Raw genomic sequence first — 16,389 nt, 5'->3', positions numbered from 1 at the left:
AATGTGTGCTTTTGGAGTACTCGGAGGCTTCCCGTCCAGCCTGGTGTCCCTACCAGCTCGGCCCAGTAGGCCGCAGCAAGTCCCCCTCGCCTCTACGCGGGCCGCTCAGCGCCATCTTTGAACCTGGAGCCCACGCCTCACTTCCTCCCTTCTTTTTATACCTTGAAAGCTGTTTCGGACGCAAACATGGCTTCTGGGAATAGGACAATCCAAAACCACTGACTTTTTGCTGTATTGATTGATAAGAGTCTTCATATTTTTCTTCGGGTCCTTAAGGAAGATGATGTAACCAGTTCAAAAATGGCGCCGTCAGCCTCACTTCCTCTTGTCTGACTTCCGCTAATGGAAGCGAAGCCGGCGGCGGTCAGGTCTCAGGGCGCCGGCGCGAGTGGGCGGGGCCGTCGCCATGGCAATGCGCGCGTAGCCCGGACCTTTTCAGCGGACTGGAATCGCCGGAGCTGCAACCCTGGCTGCTGGCGGGGCCGGCGGCACGGAGCGGCCCGGGAGGCCCGCGCCGCTGCAGGACGAGACCCTGGGCGTGGCGTCCGTGCCCTCGCAATGGAGGGGCGTCCAGGGCATCCGCGGGGAGACGGTGAGGGCGCGGGCCCCGAGCTGGGCGGCGCAGACGGGAGGACCGGGGCGCAGCGTAGGGTTTTCATAGTTTAGTGAAAAAACTCACTCGGGGATGCTTTCACGTTAGACTCTCCCCAGTGTCTGAAGAGAAAAAAAGCAAAACAAAAACAAGGAGAACAAAACTCTTAGGATTCCATGTTGTTGTTAAATGACATTTTTAATTTACGTGAGTGCATGGGAGCATGCCTGGGCCATGGCCATGGTTACACAAGTTAGTTGTTTCCTTCCACGCGTGGGTCCTGGAAATCCAGTTCACGTTGTCAGGCTTGGCAAAGTGCCATTACCAGTTGAGCCTTCTCATCAGCCAGCACCGCGTTTGGAAGGATTTTTCGTGAATGTTAATTTTTAGTCATGTCAAACTGACATTGGTTTTTCGAAAAGTCAGACTGCACCTTAAGGGTTGGCTAAAACGGTTTTCTAGTTTTTTGTTTTTTGAGACAGGGTTTCTCTGTGTAACTGTCTTGACTGTCCTGGAACTCACTGTGTAGACCAGGCTGGCCTCGAACTCACAGAGATCTGCCTGTCTCTGCCTCCCGAGTGCTGGGATTAAATGTGTGCACCACCACTGCCTCGACTGATCTTTAGGGTTCTAAGAAATGATCCTGATATATGGAGTATAAAAGCCTGCCCCCTAGAGGGTACATCTCCTGACTCTTGAAGGAGATTATTTGAACTTTTTATTGTATTTTACTTAATGATTCATTGACTGCGGGTGTGTGCTTGTGGAAAGTCAGAAGACCGTAGTAGTGCAATGAGGGTCCTGTGGATGACACTCAGGTGTCTAGGCGTGACTGCAAGCACCCCTACCTGCTTAATAACTGTGAGAGCGTTGGAAGAGACAGGAGAAAGTGGCAGCTTCTTCCTCTAGGTATTGGTGGTTTATGTCACAGATTTAGAGACGTTTGAATTGGCAGACGAGTGTAGAGCTGGGCATGGCGTGGCACACACTTGTAAATCTCGCGCTTGGAGAGCGGAAGCAGGACAATCAGAAGCTTGAGGCCAGCCTGGGCTGCATGAGACTTTGTCTCAAAACGAACAAACAGCTGGGGACATGGCCCAGCAGTTAAGAGCACTGTTTTCCCAGAGAACCTGGATTTGTTTCCCAGAGCCCACAATCATCTAACTCCAGTTCCAGGGATCTGATACCATCTTCTGATGTCTGGAGGCGCCAGGCACACATGTGGTACAAAAACATACATGCCAGGAAAAACATCCACATACAGAAGAATAAACAGCCACAACAAAAAGAAATGATTTCTTTTCTTCCAAAAGACCCGACTTTGGTTTCCAGCACCCTGGCTGAGCCACTCAAAACAGCCTGTAATACAACTTCAGGGTGTAGCAGACTTTCTTTGGGGCCACCAACCTGTAGGAGACTGCTCATTCATTTCCTGGCTGCCCAGACCTGAATAATCACACAGAAACTATATTAATTACCACATTGTTTGGCCAATGACTCTAGCATATTCCTAGCTAGCTCTTACATCTTAAATTAACCAATTTCTATTAATCTGTGTATTGCCTTAACCTACCGGTAAGGTTTCAGTGTTCCAGCGTCTTGATCCTTCGGCAGCTACATGGGGTCTCTCTGATTCCCTACTCTCTATCTCTTCCAGCCTGGCTATCTTCTGCCCTGCCATAGGCCAACACTGTTCTTTATTAACCAATGGTAATAAAACATATTCATAGCATACAGAGAGAAATCCCACACCATAAACCAGTTCCCAATAAAGACACGGATAATTAATATTAGTGATGATTGCTCAACCTTATCTTATGCTTGGCACATTAGCTCCTCCCCTCTGCTCCCCCTTCCCCAAGACACTGATACAGGTTTTTTTTCTGTGTAGCTCTGGCTGTCTAAAACTTTCTCTTTAGATCAGGCTGGCCTCAGACTCAGAGATCTGCCCGCTTCTACCTCCCTGAGTGCTGGGATTAAAGGTGTGTGCCAGCACCACTAGGTGACTGGCCCCAGGTGTCTGACTCTCTCATTCTCTCTTTTCTTCCCCTACTTATTCTCTCTGCCCACCAGCCCCTCCTGTCCCTCTACTGACTAACTACTGGCTCTTCAGCTTTTTACTAAACCAATCAGGAGCCTTAGGCAGGCAAAGTGGTGTATCTTTACGTCATTAAACTAATGCAGCATAAACAATGTTTACATCTTTACATAGTTAAAGTAGTATTTCATTGGGGATGGAGAGATGGCTCAGTGCTTAGGAGCCTTGGCTATTCTTCCAGAGGACCAGGGTTCAATCTCCAGTACCCACAAGGCAGCTGACAGCTGTCTGTGATTCCAGTTCTAGGGGATCTGACACCTTCACATCAATGCACATAAAACAAAGTTAAATAAATTATTTTAAAAAGTAATATTCCACAACACCAGAGGATCAAATACCATCTTCTGAAGACACTAACACACCTGGGAGACACCAGATGCATACATTCACACATAAATATGAATGAAATCTTGAAAACCAGCTGCACATCCACAAAAGAATAATTGGAGTGCTGGTGGGGTGTTGCTCCCCGCTCCCCGGTACAGCGTTTGCCCGGCATGCAGAAGCACTGTAGCATAACGATGAGGTTCTGGGGATCAAACCATTGCCTGTCAGGTTGGGCAAGCGCTGCAGCCCTGGTTATGTCCTCAGCCTAGAAAAACTAACTTGGAGCTGGCAGGCAGCTCCGTACTTAAGAGCATTTGCTGCTCTTCAAGAAGAGCCACCCAAGTTGGGTTCCCAACACCCAGGTCAGGTAGTTCACAAGCATCTGTGACTCCATCTCCAGGGGCTCTAGTACCCTTTTCTGAACTCTGTGGGGACCTGTAACATACATGTGCATGTGTCCACTGACACACCGTGTGCCCTGTCTCATGCGCACGCGTGCTTATAATTTAGAAACTTACTTTTGTGGGTTGGAGAGATGACTCAGCAGTCAAGAGCATCAGCTGCTCTAGCAGAGGACCCAGGTGCAGTTTCCATCCTCCACACGGCTGTCCCAACCATTGAACTCCAGTGCCCTCTGCAGTACTAAGCCTAAAGAACCTTTGAAAACTTAATTTATTTCAGCATTTCCCGTGTGTGTGTATGGTTTTTCTTTTTTTTTTTTAAATATTTATTTATTATGTATACAATCTTCTGTCTGTGTGTATGCCTGAAGGCCAGAAGAGGGCGCCAGACCTCTTTACAGATGGTTGTGAGCCACCATGTGGTTGCTGGGAATTGAACTCAGGACCTTTGGAAGAGCAGGCAATGCTCTTAACCGCTGAGCCATCTCTCCAGCCCCTGTGTGTATGGTTTTTCGAGACAGTTTTTATTTGTAGCTTTGGAGTCTGTCCTGGAACTCACTCTGTAGACCAGGCTGGCCTCGAACTCACAGAGATCGGCCTCAGGATTTCTTTGTAATCAGCTGTTCAGATGTTGATTAAACCTAGTCAGCTGGGTGATGGTGACACAAGCCTTTAGCAGGTGGGTCTCTGAGTTGAAGCCAGTTTGCTCTACAGAGTGAGTCTTAGGACAGCCGGGGCTACGCAAAGAAACCCCATCTCAAAACAAACCCAAAGCCTGGCAGTGGTGGCGCACGCCTTTAATCCCAGCACTCGGGAGGCAGAGGCAGGCGGATCTCTGTGAGTTCGAGACCAGCCTGGTCTACAGAGCTAGTTCCAGGACAGGCTCCAAAGCCACAGAGAAACCCTGTCTCGAAAAACCAAAAAAAAAAAAAAAAAAACCAAAAAACAAAACAAAACAAAAAAAAAAACCAAACCCCAAACTGTTTCTTTTTTTTTTTCATTTCTTTCATATATAATATTCTGTCTGTGTGTATGCCTGCACCAGACCTCATTACAGATGGTTGTGAGCCACCATGTGGTTCCTGGGAATTGAACCCAGAACCTTTGGAAGAGCAGGCAATGCTCTTAACCTCTGAGCCATCTCTCCAGCATGACAGAGTTTAGCTATGTAACAGTCCTGGCTCTTGTAGACCAGACTGGCCTTGAATTCATAGAGAATCTCCAGCCTGTACCTCCCTAGTGCTAGGATTGAAGGCCTGCACCACTGCCCGGCTCTGGAACTCACTTTTTTTTTTTTTTTTTTTTTTTTTTGGTTTTTCGATACAGGATTTTTCTGTGGTTTTGGAGCCTGTCCTGGAACTAGCTCTTGTAGACCATGCTGGTCTCGAACTCACAGAGATCCGCCTGCCTCTGCCTCCCGAGTGCTGGGATTAAAGGCGTGTGCCACTCACTTTTTAACCTTGACTGGTTTTGCCATCACAGAGAGGCACCTGCTGGTACTAAAGATGTGTGCTATGTAGGGCTGGAGAGATGGCTCAGTGGTTAAAAGCACTGGCTGCTCTTCCAAAGGTCCTGGGTTCAATTCCCAGCAACCACATGGTGGCTCGCAACCATCTGTAATGAGATGTGGTACCCTCTTCTGGAGTGCAGACAGAACACTATATACACAACAAATAAATTTTTTTTTTTTTTTTGTTTTTTGAGACAGGGTTTCTCTGTGGTTTTGGAGCCTGTCTTGGAACTAGCTCTTGTAGACCAGGCTGGTCTCGAACTCACAGAGATCCGCCTGCCTCTGCCTCCCGAGTGCTGGGATTAAAGGCGTGCGCCACCACCGCCCGGCTGCAGGCTAGCTCTTCCAGGATCGCTTCCTCAGTGAACACGAACTAGCTCTTTGGGGGAGGGAGGGGCCCTGTGTGCTTTTCTACCTCCTGCAGAAACCCGGGAAGTTTGGACAGTTTTCTTTCCATCCCACGGACTGTGCGGTGGACTTCCGCTACCCCTGAGAGGGGACTCCTCCACTGGCCGGCTGGGGCTTTGCTTGTGTTTCGTGGCACATGGCGCCCTCTGCTGGCCCATCCTCTTGCTGCTGCTGCCTTAGTGCTGGGATGACAGGCATGTTACCATGCCTAGAGCCCCGTCCCTGCTTTGACACATTGTTGCTCAAGCCGATCTCAAACTCATGACAATCCCCCAGCCTCCATCTCCCTGGAGCGCGGAATAGAGGGTATTACTGGGATGACAGGTATGAGAACTTTTGTTTCTAGGCTCTCTTTAGAGCAGTGTGAAGAGACACAGACTAACCAAAAGTACCAGCAGTACAGAGATTTGCTCCCAGCCTGGTCAAGGAGGGGCACTTCCTTGGGTGGAGTTTTTTGAGTAGCCATTTGCTGTAGAAGCACTCACAGGCGAGTTTCAGCCTGAGTATGGGCCAGCTGGTAGAGTGCTTGTATGCAGGGCGCTGGGGGTTTAATTCCCAACACTGAGGAAGCTGGATGTGGGAGCATACCTGTAACCCCAGGTAAAAACAGGAGGCTTACAAGTTCAAGGTCATCTTCAGTTACTGGATGAGTTTGAAGTCATCCTGGGGTATTCGAGCCCTTGGAAGGCGGGGAGGCTGTGCATACACATTCGACACACACCAGGTTCCATGCACAGGAGGGAGGCTGGATCTGGCTGCCCGTTTAGCTACTCAGTGCCCTTAGAGGTTCTGTGTGTCCTTAACACTGGATCAAATAGGTGGGTGCTTGCTCTACTGCTGTCCTGTAGAGTGTCTCCCAAGTGTTCCCACAGGCCTTGGAAGAGAACAGTCATGGATGGGGTGTGTTGAGACCATGGAGAAACCAAGGGGCTCTTTGGTGGGCTCTTTTTACACACTGTCAAGACCAAGTGAGTAGCTGTGATCAGAAAGGAGGGTGAAGGGCCTGGGTGTGTGGCCTTAGGCTCCATCCCATCCCAGGACCACAAAAATAAGTAGGCACACACGTGTATTACTGCTGTTTTAAACTAGTCTTTTTCATGCAGCGCATTCTGATCATGGTTTTTCCTCCCCCAACCCAGATCCACTCAACCCATCCAAATCCATACACTTCCATTTTCTCTGAATACAAACAGGCAATTGAAAAATAAATAAACCAGAATAAAACAAAACAAACAAACAGGAAAGAAAAGCCAAGCAAATTTTTTTTGTGTGTGTGTGTGTTTTTTTTTTTTTTTTTTTTTTGAGAAAAGTTTCTCTATGTAGCCTTGCTATCCTGGAATTGGCTCTCTAGACCAGACTGGCCTTAAACTTACAGAGATCCCTCTGCCTCTGCCTCCCAAATGCTGGGCTTAAAGATCTATGCCAGGGCTGGAGAGATGGCTCAGAGGTTAAGAGCATTACCTGCTCTTCCAAAGGTCCTGAGTTCAATTCCCAGCAACCACATGGTGGCTCACAACCATCTGTCATGAGGTCTGGTGCCCTCTTCTGGCCTGTAGGCATATATGCAGACAGAATACTTAGAATACTGTACCCATAATAAATAAATAAATCTTTTAAAAAAATACAAAAATAAAGGTGTGTGCCACCACCACTGAGCATAAGCAAAAAAAATTTTTTTGATTTTTTGAGATATGGTTTCTCTGTATAACAGCCCTAAGTGTCATGGAACTAACTCTTTTTTTTTTTTTTTTTTGGTTTTTTGAGACAGGGTTTCTCTGTAGCTTTGGTGCCTGTCCCGGAACTAGCTCTTGTAGACCAGGCTGGCCTCGAACTTCCAGACATCCGCCTGCCTCTGCCTCCTGAGTGCTGGGATTAAAGGCATGCGCCACCACTGCCAGGTGGAACTAACTCTTGTAGACCAGGGTGGCCTTGAACTCAGAGGCTCTACCTCCTGAGTACTGGGATTAAAGATGTCCACCACCGCCGCCCTGGCTAGGCTGGTTTTATACTTGCCACTGTAGCCAAGGATGGACTTGTGATCCCCCTGCCTCCACATTCCACGTGGTAGGATTGCAGGTGTGAGTCGTTGTCTTACATTTCTCTTGCTGTGAAGAGACACCGTGACCATGGTAACTGTTATGAGAACATTTGAATGAGGTAGTAGCTTACAGTTTCAGAGGTTTAGTCCGTTATTGTAGTATGGAGCATGGTGTCTAGAGTATGGAGTCCTGCAGCCAGGCATGGTGCTACAGAAGTCTGCAGCTGATACAAAGGCAGCAGGGAGTGAGCTGTCTCACAGGTGTGGACTGATAGTGCCCCAGATCATCACTGCCACTGTCTCCAGTTTAGAGTGTGCCTTTCCTTTGTCTTTTATTTATTATTTTTTCTTTTTTTAGACAGGGTAGCCCTGGATGGCTTGGAACCTGCTATGCAGACCAGGCTGGCCTGGAACTCAGAGATCCTCCTGCCTCTGCTTCTGTCTCCCGAGTCCTGGAATTAAAGGCTTGCATCACCAGACTGAGCACACGGTTTCCACTAGAGGCTTTGGCTTTGTCCACCTGTGTTGATGTCGTTGCCTTCCCTGCCTTGTTGTTGGGCTAACATTGCTTGCTTTGCCTGTGGGCGGGCTGACGGAGGCTGCCTTTCTTCCCACTGACTTGTCATGGATGCCTGTCGGGAAGATTGACCCCTGTCCTGCTTAGTTTCTTGTCACTGTTAGCTTTTGTTGACTTGACGCAGACTGCTGCCATCTGCAGAGGAAGGCCAGTTGCGGGGTCCCTGTGTCACACTGCTCTGCAGGCATGTCTATAGTGCTTTTCTTTCCTTTTTGGTTTTTTGAGACAGGGTTTTTCTGTGTAAAACTAGGTTTGTAGACCAGACTGGCCTTGAACTCCTGGAGATCTGTCTGCCTCTACCTCCTGGAGTGCTGGGATTAAAGATGTGCACCACTACCACCACCATCGTTTTGGGAGGGCCTAGCCTCTGTGGGTGGTGCCACTGTCACAGGCAGACCTGGGTTGCAGAAGATAGTTGAGCAAGCCAGGAAGCAGCCTCCTTCTGTGGCCTCCACTTTACTTCCTGCTCCAATTTCTTTTTTTTTTTTTTTTTTTTTTTGGTTTTTCGAGACAAGGTTTCTCTGTGGTTTTGGAGCCTGTCCTGGAACTAGCTCTTGTAGACCAGGCTGGTCTCGAACTTACAGAGATCCGCCTGCCTCTGCCTCCCGAGTGCTGGGATTAAAGGCGTGCGCCACCACCGCCCGGCTCCAATTTCTTTTGATAATTATAGTAGTTTGAATGTAATTGGCCCCCATAATGCCATATTCCCAGAATCTCATAGGGTGTGGCACTATTAGGAGGTGTGGCCTTGTTGCAGGAAGTGTGACACTGTGGGGGCTGGCTTTGAGGTCTCTTTTGCTCAAGCTTCCCTCAGTGTGAGTCAGTCTACTTCCTATTGCCTGCAGGATGCAGCACTCTCAGCTCCTGCACCATGGCTGTCTGCTCTCCGCCATGATAATGGACTGAACCTCTGAGTCTATAAGCAAGCCACCACAATTAAATGTTTTCCTTTATAAGAGTTGCCGTGGTCATGGTGTCTCTTCATAGCGATAAAACCCCTGGCTGAAACAGCGGTCGTGGCGCATGCCTTTAATCCCAGCACTTGGGAGAGGCAGGTGGATCTCTGTGAGTTCGAGGACAGCCTGGTCTACAGAGTGAGTTCCAGGATAGCCAGGGCTACACACAGAAATCCTGTCTTGAAAAACCAAACCCAAAATAAATGAATAAAAAAGTAAAAATAAAAGTTATGAATGAGACAATGATGGAATCTAACAGTAAGGCAAATAAACCCTTTATCCTCAAGTTGATTTTGCAACAGAGAATAAGCTAGGACAGTAGCCCAGGCTGGCCTGAACTCACAGAGATTCGCCTGCCTTTGCCTCCCGAGTGCTGGGATTAAAGGTGTGCGCCACCACTGCCTGGTGTCTGTTCTTTCTACCATGTGGGTTGTCTGGGAATTGAACCCAAGTCGTAGACTGGGCCGCAAGCACCTTTCCCACCGCGTCTTTTCACTGGCCCATGACCCTGGTTTTAATCTCCTTCCAGAAGAGTTGCCAGACAGCCGGCATTGCCACAGCAGAGGCCTGTGCTCAGGCCCGGACACATGCGGACGCCCAGGTTCAGACGGAGGCTCCTGAGCCAGTGGCCGTGCCGCTCGTTTCACAGGAGGACTCCCTCAAACTTGCTGCCTTTCTCCGGAGAGTGGAGGCCATGGTCATCCGGGAGCTGAACAACAACTGGCAGAGCCATGCCTTCGATGGCTACGAGGTGAACTGGACAGAGCCACAGCAGACGGTAGGGCCCCTCCCTGCGGCCCCATGGCCTGTTTAGAGCTTGCTTTGCTTTGCTTCACTGCAGTGCCTGCAGTGCCAGCAGCAGCCAGTGTGCCAGGTACAGGGGGGGTGGGACTGACTCACCCTGGGAGGATGTGACCCTTCCGGGGAAGCCCGAGACCATAATGGAAACAAGTGGCTGAAGAGGTGTGGGCATCTAGGGCAGCCTGCCCCTCGCCTGGTACCGCCCTCGGGAGTGACCTGCTGTGGTCTCTTTCCTCGGGCAACTCTATTCCTGTTATCTTCTCTTCAGAGATGGGTCTGGGCGGCTTGAGTGCTTTGCCTGGGGCTGCACAGCTCTGAGCTGTCTGAGCTGGAACCTGAACCCGGCCTGCATTCTAAAGGCGCCAGCATGCCTTGGCAGTTGCACGCAGTCCCCTGTGGACCTGTGTGCACAGCTGGATTGACAGCTGAAGTGTCGCGTGTGACTAAACCATGGGGTTGGTCTCCTTGTTTTGTTTTTTTTTTTGGTTTTTCGAGACAGGGTTTCTCTGTGGTTTTGGAGCCTGTCCTGGAACTAGCTCTTGTAGACCAGGCTGGTCTTGAACTCACAGAGATCCGCCTGCCTCTGCCTCCCAAGTGCTGGGATTAAAGGCGTGCGCCACCACTGCCCAGCCTCCTTGTTTTTTTTTTTTGTTTTTTTGTTTTTGTTTGTTTTGTTTTTTTTTTTTTTTTTTTTTTGGTTTTTCGAGACAGAGTTTCTCTATAGCTTTGGAGCCTGTCCTGGAACTCCCTTTGTAGACCAGGCTGGTCTCGAACTCACAGAGATCCACCTGCCTCTGCCTCCCAAGTGCTGGTATTAAAGGCGTGCTCCACCACTGCCCGGCTAGGTCTCCTTGTTTTATAGTGGGCCTCAGGTCACCTCCACCTCTCCCAGGTATGTTGTCAGACAATTTAGTGATTTTGGTTTTTCAAGACAGGGTTTCTTTGTGTAACAGTCCTGGCTGTCCTGGAACTTGTTTTGCAGACCAGGCTGGCTTTGCACTCAGAGATCTGCCTGCCTCTGCCTCCCGAGCGCTAGGATTAAAGGCATGAGCCACGACCTCCAGGTTTATTTATTTTTATGTTTGTGCTCTGCTTGCCAGCAGAGGGCATCAGATCCTATTGCAGGATGATTGTGAGCCACCATGTGGTTGCTAGGAATTGAACTCAGGACTCTTAACGGCTGAGCCCTCTCTCCAGCTTGATTTATTATGTACACAGTGCTCTGTCTGCATGTATGCCCGCACGCCAGAAGAGGGCGCCAGATCTCATTACAGATGGTTGCGAACCACCATGTGGTTGCTGGGAATTGAACTCATCACCTCTGGAAGAGCAGCCAGTGCTCTTAATCACTGAACCATCTCTCTAGCCCAGAATTATTTAATTGTATGTGTGTGCGTGTGTGTGTCTGTCTGTGTCTCTGCCTGTGGGTATGTGCTTGTAAGTTTGGTGCCCACGGAGGTCAGCAAGGGCGTCACCTCTTGTCATTGGAGTTTCATACTGTTGTAGGTTGCCTGATGTGGGTGCTGGGAATTGAACTCGGGACCTCTGGACGAGTGGAAGATCAGTACATGAGCCATGGTCATGGTTTACTCTTTTTTTTCCCTTTCTTTCTTTCTTTTTTTTTTTTTTTTTGAGATAGGGTTGCACCATGTAGCTTGGAACTCATGTGGACCATGTTGGTCTCGAACTTGCAGAGACCCCTGAAATGTGCATCACCATGACCAGTTACGATTTGCTTTAGTGTGAACGTTATAACTGACATGCCCAGGTGACAATGCATGTAGGATCTCAGTTTTCCACAAGTTCAGGAGTTTGGGGAAGCAGATCCCAGGCCAAGGAGCTGCATGTGACAGGCCCATGCCTTCCTCAGGAGCTTCCTTCCTTGGTCTTGTCCCTAACCTTTTCCTTTTTTCTGCAACTGAGGACTGAACCCAGGCCCTTGCACCTGTTAGGCAAGCACTCTACCTCTGAGCTAAATCCTGAGCCCATCCGACCATTTTCTTGATGGCATCTATGCAGTGGCTTACTCTGGTAGAGCGTGGACTTTGGCCGGCTCATCCCAGCCACAGGAGAGCCTGGTCTGCAGGCACTTGGCTGCCTGACTGGAGAGTCCGCCCAGGCTTTGCCTTGCTGTCATTTCACTTTCTATATTTTGGTTTACTTATTTTTGACAGTTTAAGCAGAATTTATTTAGCAAAGCAAATGTTCCAAAGACAGATTGGAGTAGGCTGCCCCAAGGCAGAGTGCCCTTTTTTTTTTTCCAGAAGAAGAAAAAGAACAACAGGATCTCACTATATTGCTCTGGTAATTCTGGCTAGCCTTGATTTGGGGAGATAGGGAGATAGGGGAGATGTTGGCTCACATCTGCAATCCCAGCACGAGGCTGAAGCAGGATTGCCATGAGTTTGAGGCTAGACTGGGGTATATATTGAGACACTGCCTGAAAAGCTCTTTCACCACCTGGTGTCTAACAGTCCACAATAAAATTGGCATGCCAGCCTTTTTTAGGTGTGTAGGCTAGTGGGGTGTAATGCATTTCTCTGTGTGCAGAAGTTGACATTTTTTTGCTTGCAGCTTTTGCTCCATGTGCTAAGCTGAGCTTGTGGCTGCATCAACTGTGTTTCTCAGGCGCCTTCCAAGGCTCTGAAAGCGCCGGCACAGACGGCAGGTGAAGGCTGTCTATTCTGTCTTTGAGGGAGTGTGTGTGTTGAGCCAGGGTACTGTTAAGAACCCGACCTGGTTGGCACCGTATGGCTCAAGCTTGGCTAGATCTCATGCGATCCTCCTGCCTCAGCCTCCCAAGTGCTGGGATTGCAGTGATGAACCCCATGTCCAGATTTTAGTCTGCATTTTCCTCTACACTTGCCAGCTTGTAGGCCTTGGGGTGCCTGGACGTGGCTGTGATTTTCCTCTGCTGCCTGGGGGCTCCCTATTAGAGCAGTGCTTCTCACCCTTCCTGATATGTGCTCGTCATCACAGCTCTTCATGTTGTGCTGACCCCAACTATACAGTAGTTTTATTGCTATTTCATAACTGTGATTTTGCTAGATATGAATTGTAATGTAAATATCTGTGTTTTCCTGTGGTCTTAGGCAACCCCTGTGAAAGGGTCATTCGACTCCTTTGGGGGTCGTGACCCACAGGTTGAGAATCACTTACTAGATGGATTTAGTATTTAGGACTAGGAATGGTCTGTCTCTGCAGGTGTCCTGTCTGCATACCCTGGTCTATCCTCCAGCCCAAGGGCAAGGTCTGCATGTGACCAGCATTTCCTGGAATGCCACAGGCTCTGTGCTGGCCTGTGCCTATGGCCGGTGAGTGACAGCTGGGGTGGGTGGGAAATAATGGAGGTCCCAAGACTTGTTTGGGCCTCTGTTTCATTAGCTTCAGGGTAAAGGGGGGCTGAGAGCCCATGCCTCAAGTCTACCTACATGGCAGCCAGCCCTGGGCTCATGCTGGTCACCAGCCTTTACTTTGGTGTCTGTTGCTGGGTGCTCTGTGGTCCTATCCACTAATGCACAGTTGCACACTTGGGGTCAGAGGACCCTTCTCCCTACCATGGGGTCTCACTATGTAGCTCAGGATGGCATTGGTCTTTTTATCTTGTCTCAGCTTTCCAAGTGCTGGAATTACAAGTGTCCTCTGCTCACAGTGGGCTATTGCCCAGCTCCAGGGCAGTCTGCATGTGAGTAGTGTTGTCTACATGTTACTTACACATGTAACACCCGGGGATACAGACAGGGACCTGAAGTGACTTCACCCCTGCGCTTTTCAGTGCCAGAGGGACTTGTGAATATACCCATCGTGAAGGGGACACAGGCTCATTTTTATGGGGGTTAGCGGAGCAGAGGTGGAGATGGTGATGGGAGCCCTGAGGACACTCAGGCATGTCCTCGTGCAGGCTAGATGATGGGGACTGGAGCACGCTCAAGTCCTATGTGTGTACCTGGAACCTGGACCGGCAAGGCCTGAACCCCCAGCAGCCATCAGTAGTGGTGGAGGTGCCCAGTGCCGTCATGTGCCTGGCCTTTCATCCCACACAGCCCTCACACATTGCAGGTAAGTGCTGAGCCCTCCCCAGCCTCCTCCCTTCCCAAGGTTCTGCTTCCCACCCAGCTACAGGCTTCTGGTCAGCGCAGGACACCTGGGAGTCGGTGAGGTGGTCCTGGCCCTCTGGCTTGTCTGTAGCTGGGGATAATCTGCCTGCTTGGACGAAGGAGTCATTTGAAAGGGGCTGAGTCTGGCTGTGCAAGAGGCAGGATGAGAAAAGGGGGATAAAGAGGTGGGCTCCCCTCAGTGCTGACAGCAGATGCCCCTGCTGGAGGAGTAGGTTACTGGCATGGTCCCTGAGGCACAGCAAGGAGAGACTGAGTTTGGGTTTCCCCTCAGGAAACCCTCACAAGAGGCTTTTGTTCTGACTGCATGGCACGAAGGGGTTGCTGGGTGTGGCTGATGTGATCCTGTCCCCATAGGGGGGCTGTACAGTGGCGAAGTGCTGGTGTGGGACGCGGGCCGCCCTGAGGACCCACTGCTTTGGCGCACAGGTCTGACTGATGACACCCACACAGACCCTGTCTATCAGGTCAGGAGCCACTCCCACACCCTTGTGGGGGGCGCTAGCATCAGCTGCTTCAAGGAGTTGGCGGTTAGACAGCTGCCTGGGCATTCCTGGAGCGCCAGTCTGAGTCAGCTCCCCACTGGGTGCCTTCTAGGGCACTGGCTCTTCTCAGCCTCCCACACAGGTGGCCTGGAGAAGGAAGGGGCACAGCTGCAGGTGAGGCTGACACTGGGGACACGCCCTCCATTCTGCCTGTGCTCTGTTGTCACCCCAGGTGCTGTGGCTGCCTGAACCCCGGCACAGCCACCGCTTCCAGGTGCTGAGTGCAGCCACTGATGGGCGGGTGCTGCTCTGGAGGGGCAGCGGCACCGGGCAGCTGCGGCTCTCCAAGGGCTTTGCTCTGGCCGTGCAGCAGCTGCCTCGGAGCACCAAACTGAAGAAGGTAAGGACCCAGGCTCAAGGAAGCTGGGCTCTGGGAGCCTGTCGGTGTTCTTCGCTTTGCCCGCTGGCTGTCAGGACTTACTGTCACTGCCACTTTCCACAGCCGCCCCGCGGAGAGACCGAGGTGGGGGTGACATCAGTGGCCTTCTCCAGCTTCGACTCCAGCCTTTTTGTTCTGGGCACAGAAGGTGGCTTTCCCCTCAAGTGTTCCCTGGCAGCAGAGACAGCTGCCCTCACTCGGATACCCAGCTCTGTGCCCCTCAGGGCCCCGGTGCAGTTCACCTTCTCTCCCCATGGTGGCCCTGTGTACTCTGTGAGCTGTTCTCCCTTCCACAGGTAGGGGCATCAGCCTGGGCTTGACACTCAGGCACAGGGAAAGCGGCCCTGCCGCAGGCTTTAACACCAGCATTCTGATTCTTTGTACTTTGGTAGTTGGTCCCAGGACCTGCCCCATTTTTAACAGCTGTGGAGGCCAAGGGAATTTTCCACAGGTAGAGGCCGAGGAGGTGATGGTGGCAGCACCATGTAGACGCCCTTTTCTGCACTGTCTAGGAATCTCTTTCTGAGTGCTGGGACCGATGGCCATGTCCACCTGTACTCCATGCTGCAGGCCCAGCCCCTGACCTCACTGCAGCTCTCTCACAAGTACCTGTTCGCCGTGCGCTGGTCCCCTGTGCGCCCTTTGGTTTTTGCTGCTGCTTCTGGGGAAGGTACGCAGGAGTCACAAGGCCTGTCTTAAGTGTCGGGGTCACGTGGTGAGGATGGTTTTTATCCCGGCTACTGGCACCCACCACAAGGCACACAGGAAAAGTACACGCCACAGCCTCTCCCAGCTGTGGTTTCTCTTTTCTGGACCTTTCTCCCTGCAGGTGATGTACAACTGTTTGACCTCCAGAAAAGCTCACAGAAACCCACAGTTTCCATAACACAAACCCAAGATGGCAGTCCTGTCTACTGTCTTGAATTTAACAGCCAGCAGACTCAGCTCTTAGCTGCCGGTGATGCCAAGGGCACGGTGAAGGTGTGGCGGCTGAGCACAGCCTTCACGGAACAAGGGCCCAGGGAGACAGAGGACTTGGATCAACTGGAAGCGGAAGTAGCTACCTGAGGGCCACAAGGAGCAGCAGGGATGTGGTGTCCCAAGTTGAATAAAGAGGAACAAAAATTTTTAGGGGGAGAACTGAGTCCTTTATTTGTCTTTTACATGAAAACAGAATTTGGGGAGGGAGGAGAGAGTAAGGAAGATGAACCAGCTGCTTTGATTTTAAGTGGGAATGAGGGCAGCTGGCTGTGCAGGGGTTTGGGTCCCACAGCAACATGGCGATTGTGATTGGACTGTAAGCGGTTTACTGAAGCACCATTTTCTACCAAGTCTTACCCCAAGCTAAGCAGGCCTACGGTTACACTGGAAAGTAACATTGTCTGGAATATTTTCCTTGAAAGCACAGAGGAAGTGACATGCAGCAAGGTGACAGCAGGGCAGGCAATGTGGGTCAGGCTCACCTCCGAGCCAAGGGTCAATTCACAAAGAGTGAGCGGGTGAACTCGACGTAGTCAAAGGCAGTGGGGAGTTCACGGCCTTTGCCATCCACATAGGGCTTCATGTGGGAGACGCAGTAGTCGGCTTGTTCCCGGGTCAGGTTCTGGAGGGGAGGTGGTACAGTCAGCTCAACCATGACAAC

The 16,389-nt window shown here is 50.6% G+C and overlaps 2 protein-coding genes across 10 annotated transcripts in view; one reads left to right on the top strand and one right to left on the bottom strand.

Moving 5' to 3' along the window:
- Window positions 1-406: 406 nt before the first annotated feature.
- Window positions 407-15,903, top strand: Dync2i2 (dynein 2 intermediate chain 2). The gene is given in 9 exon segments (XM_057754689.1): window positions 407-592; window positions 9,437-9,685; window positions 12,913-13,022; window positions 13,610-13,767; window positions 14,181-14,290; window positions 14,541-14,708; window positions 14,811-15,043; window positions 15,260-15,417; window positions 15,577-15,903. Coding segments are annotated over 9 exon segments (1,611 nt in total). The 3' UTR covers window positions 15,816-15,903.
- Window positions 15,879-16,389, bottom strand: part of Sptan1 (spectrin alpha, non-erythrocytic 1) — a 70,454-nt gene continuing 69,943 nt past the window's right edge. For all 9 annotated transcript variants that reach the window (XM_057754681.1, XM_057754680.1, XM_057754683.1 and 6 more), the window contains one exon: window positions 15,879-16,350. In XM_057754681.1, the coding sequence (XP_057610664.1) occupies window positions 16,225-16,350 (126 nt within the window). In that variant the 3' untranslated portion in view covers window positions 15,879-16,224. The remainder of the gene's footprint in view (window positions 16,351-16,389) is intronic.

Source organism: Chionomys nivalis, chromosome 22 (genome assembly GCF_950005125.1).
Source record: "Chionomys nivalis chromosome 22, mChiNiv1.1, whole genome shotgun sequence".
NCBI classification, from domain to species: Eukaryota; Metazoa; Chordata; class Mammalia; order Rodentia; family Cricetidae; genus Chionomys; species Chionomys nivalis.
The sequence above is the reverse complement of the archived record's forward strand: the minus strand, read 5'-3'. Positions and strand labels throughout refer to the sequence as shown.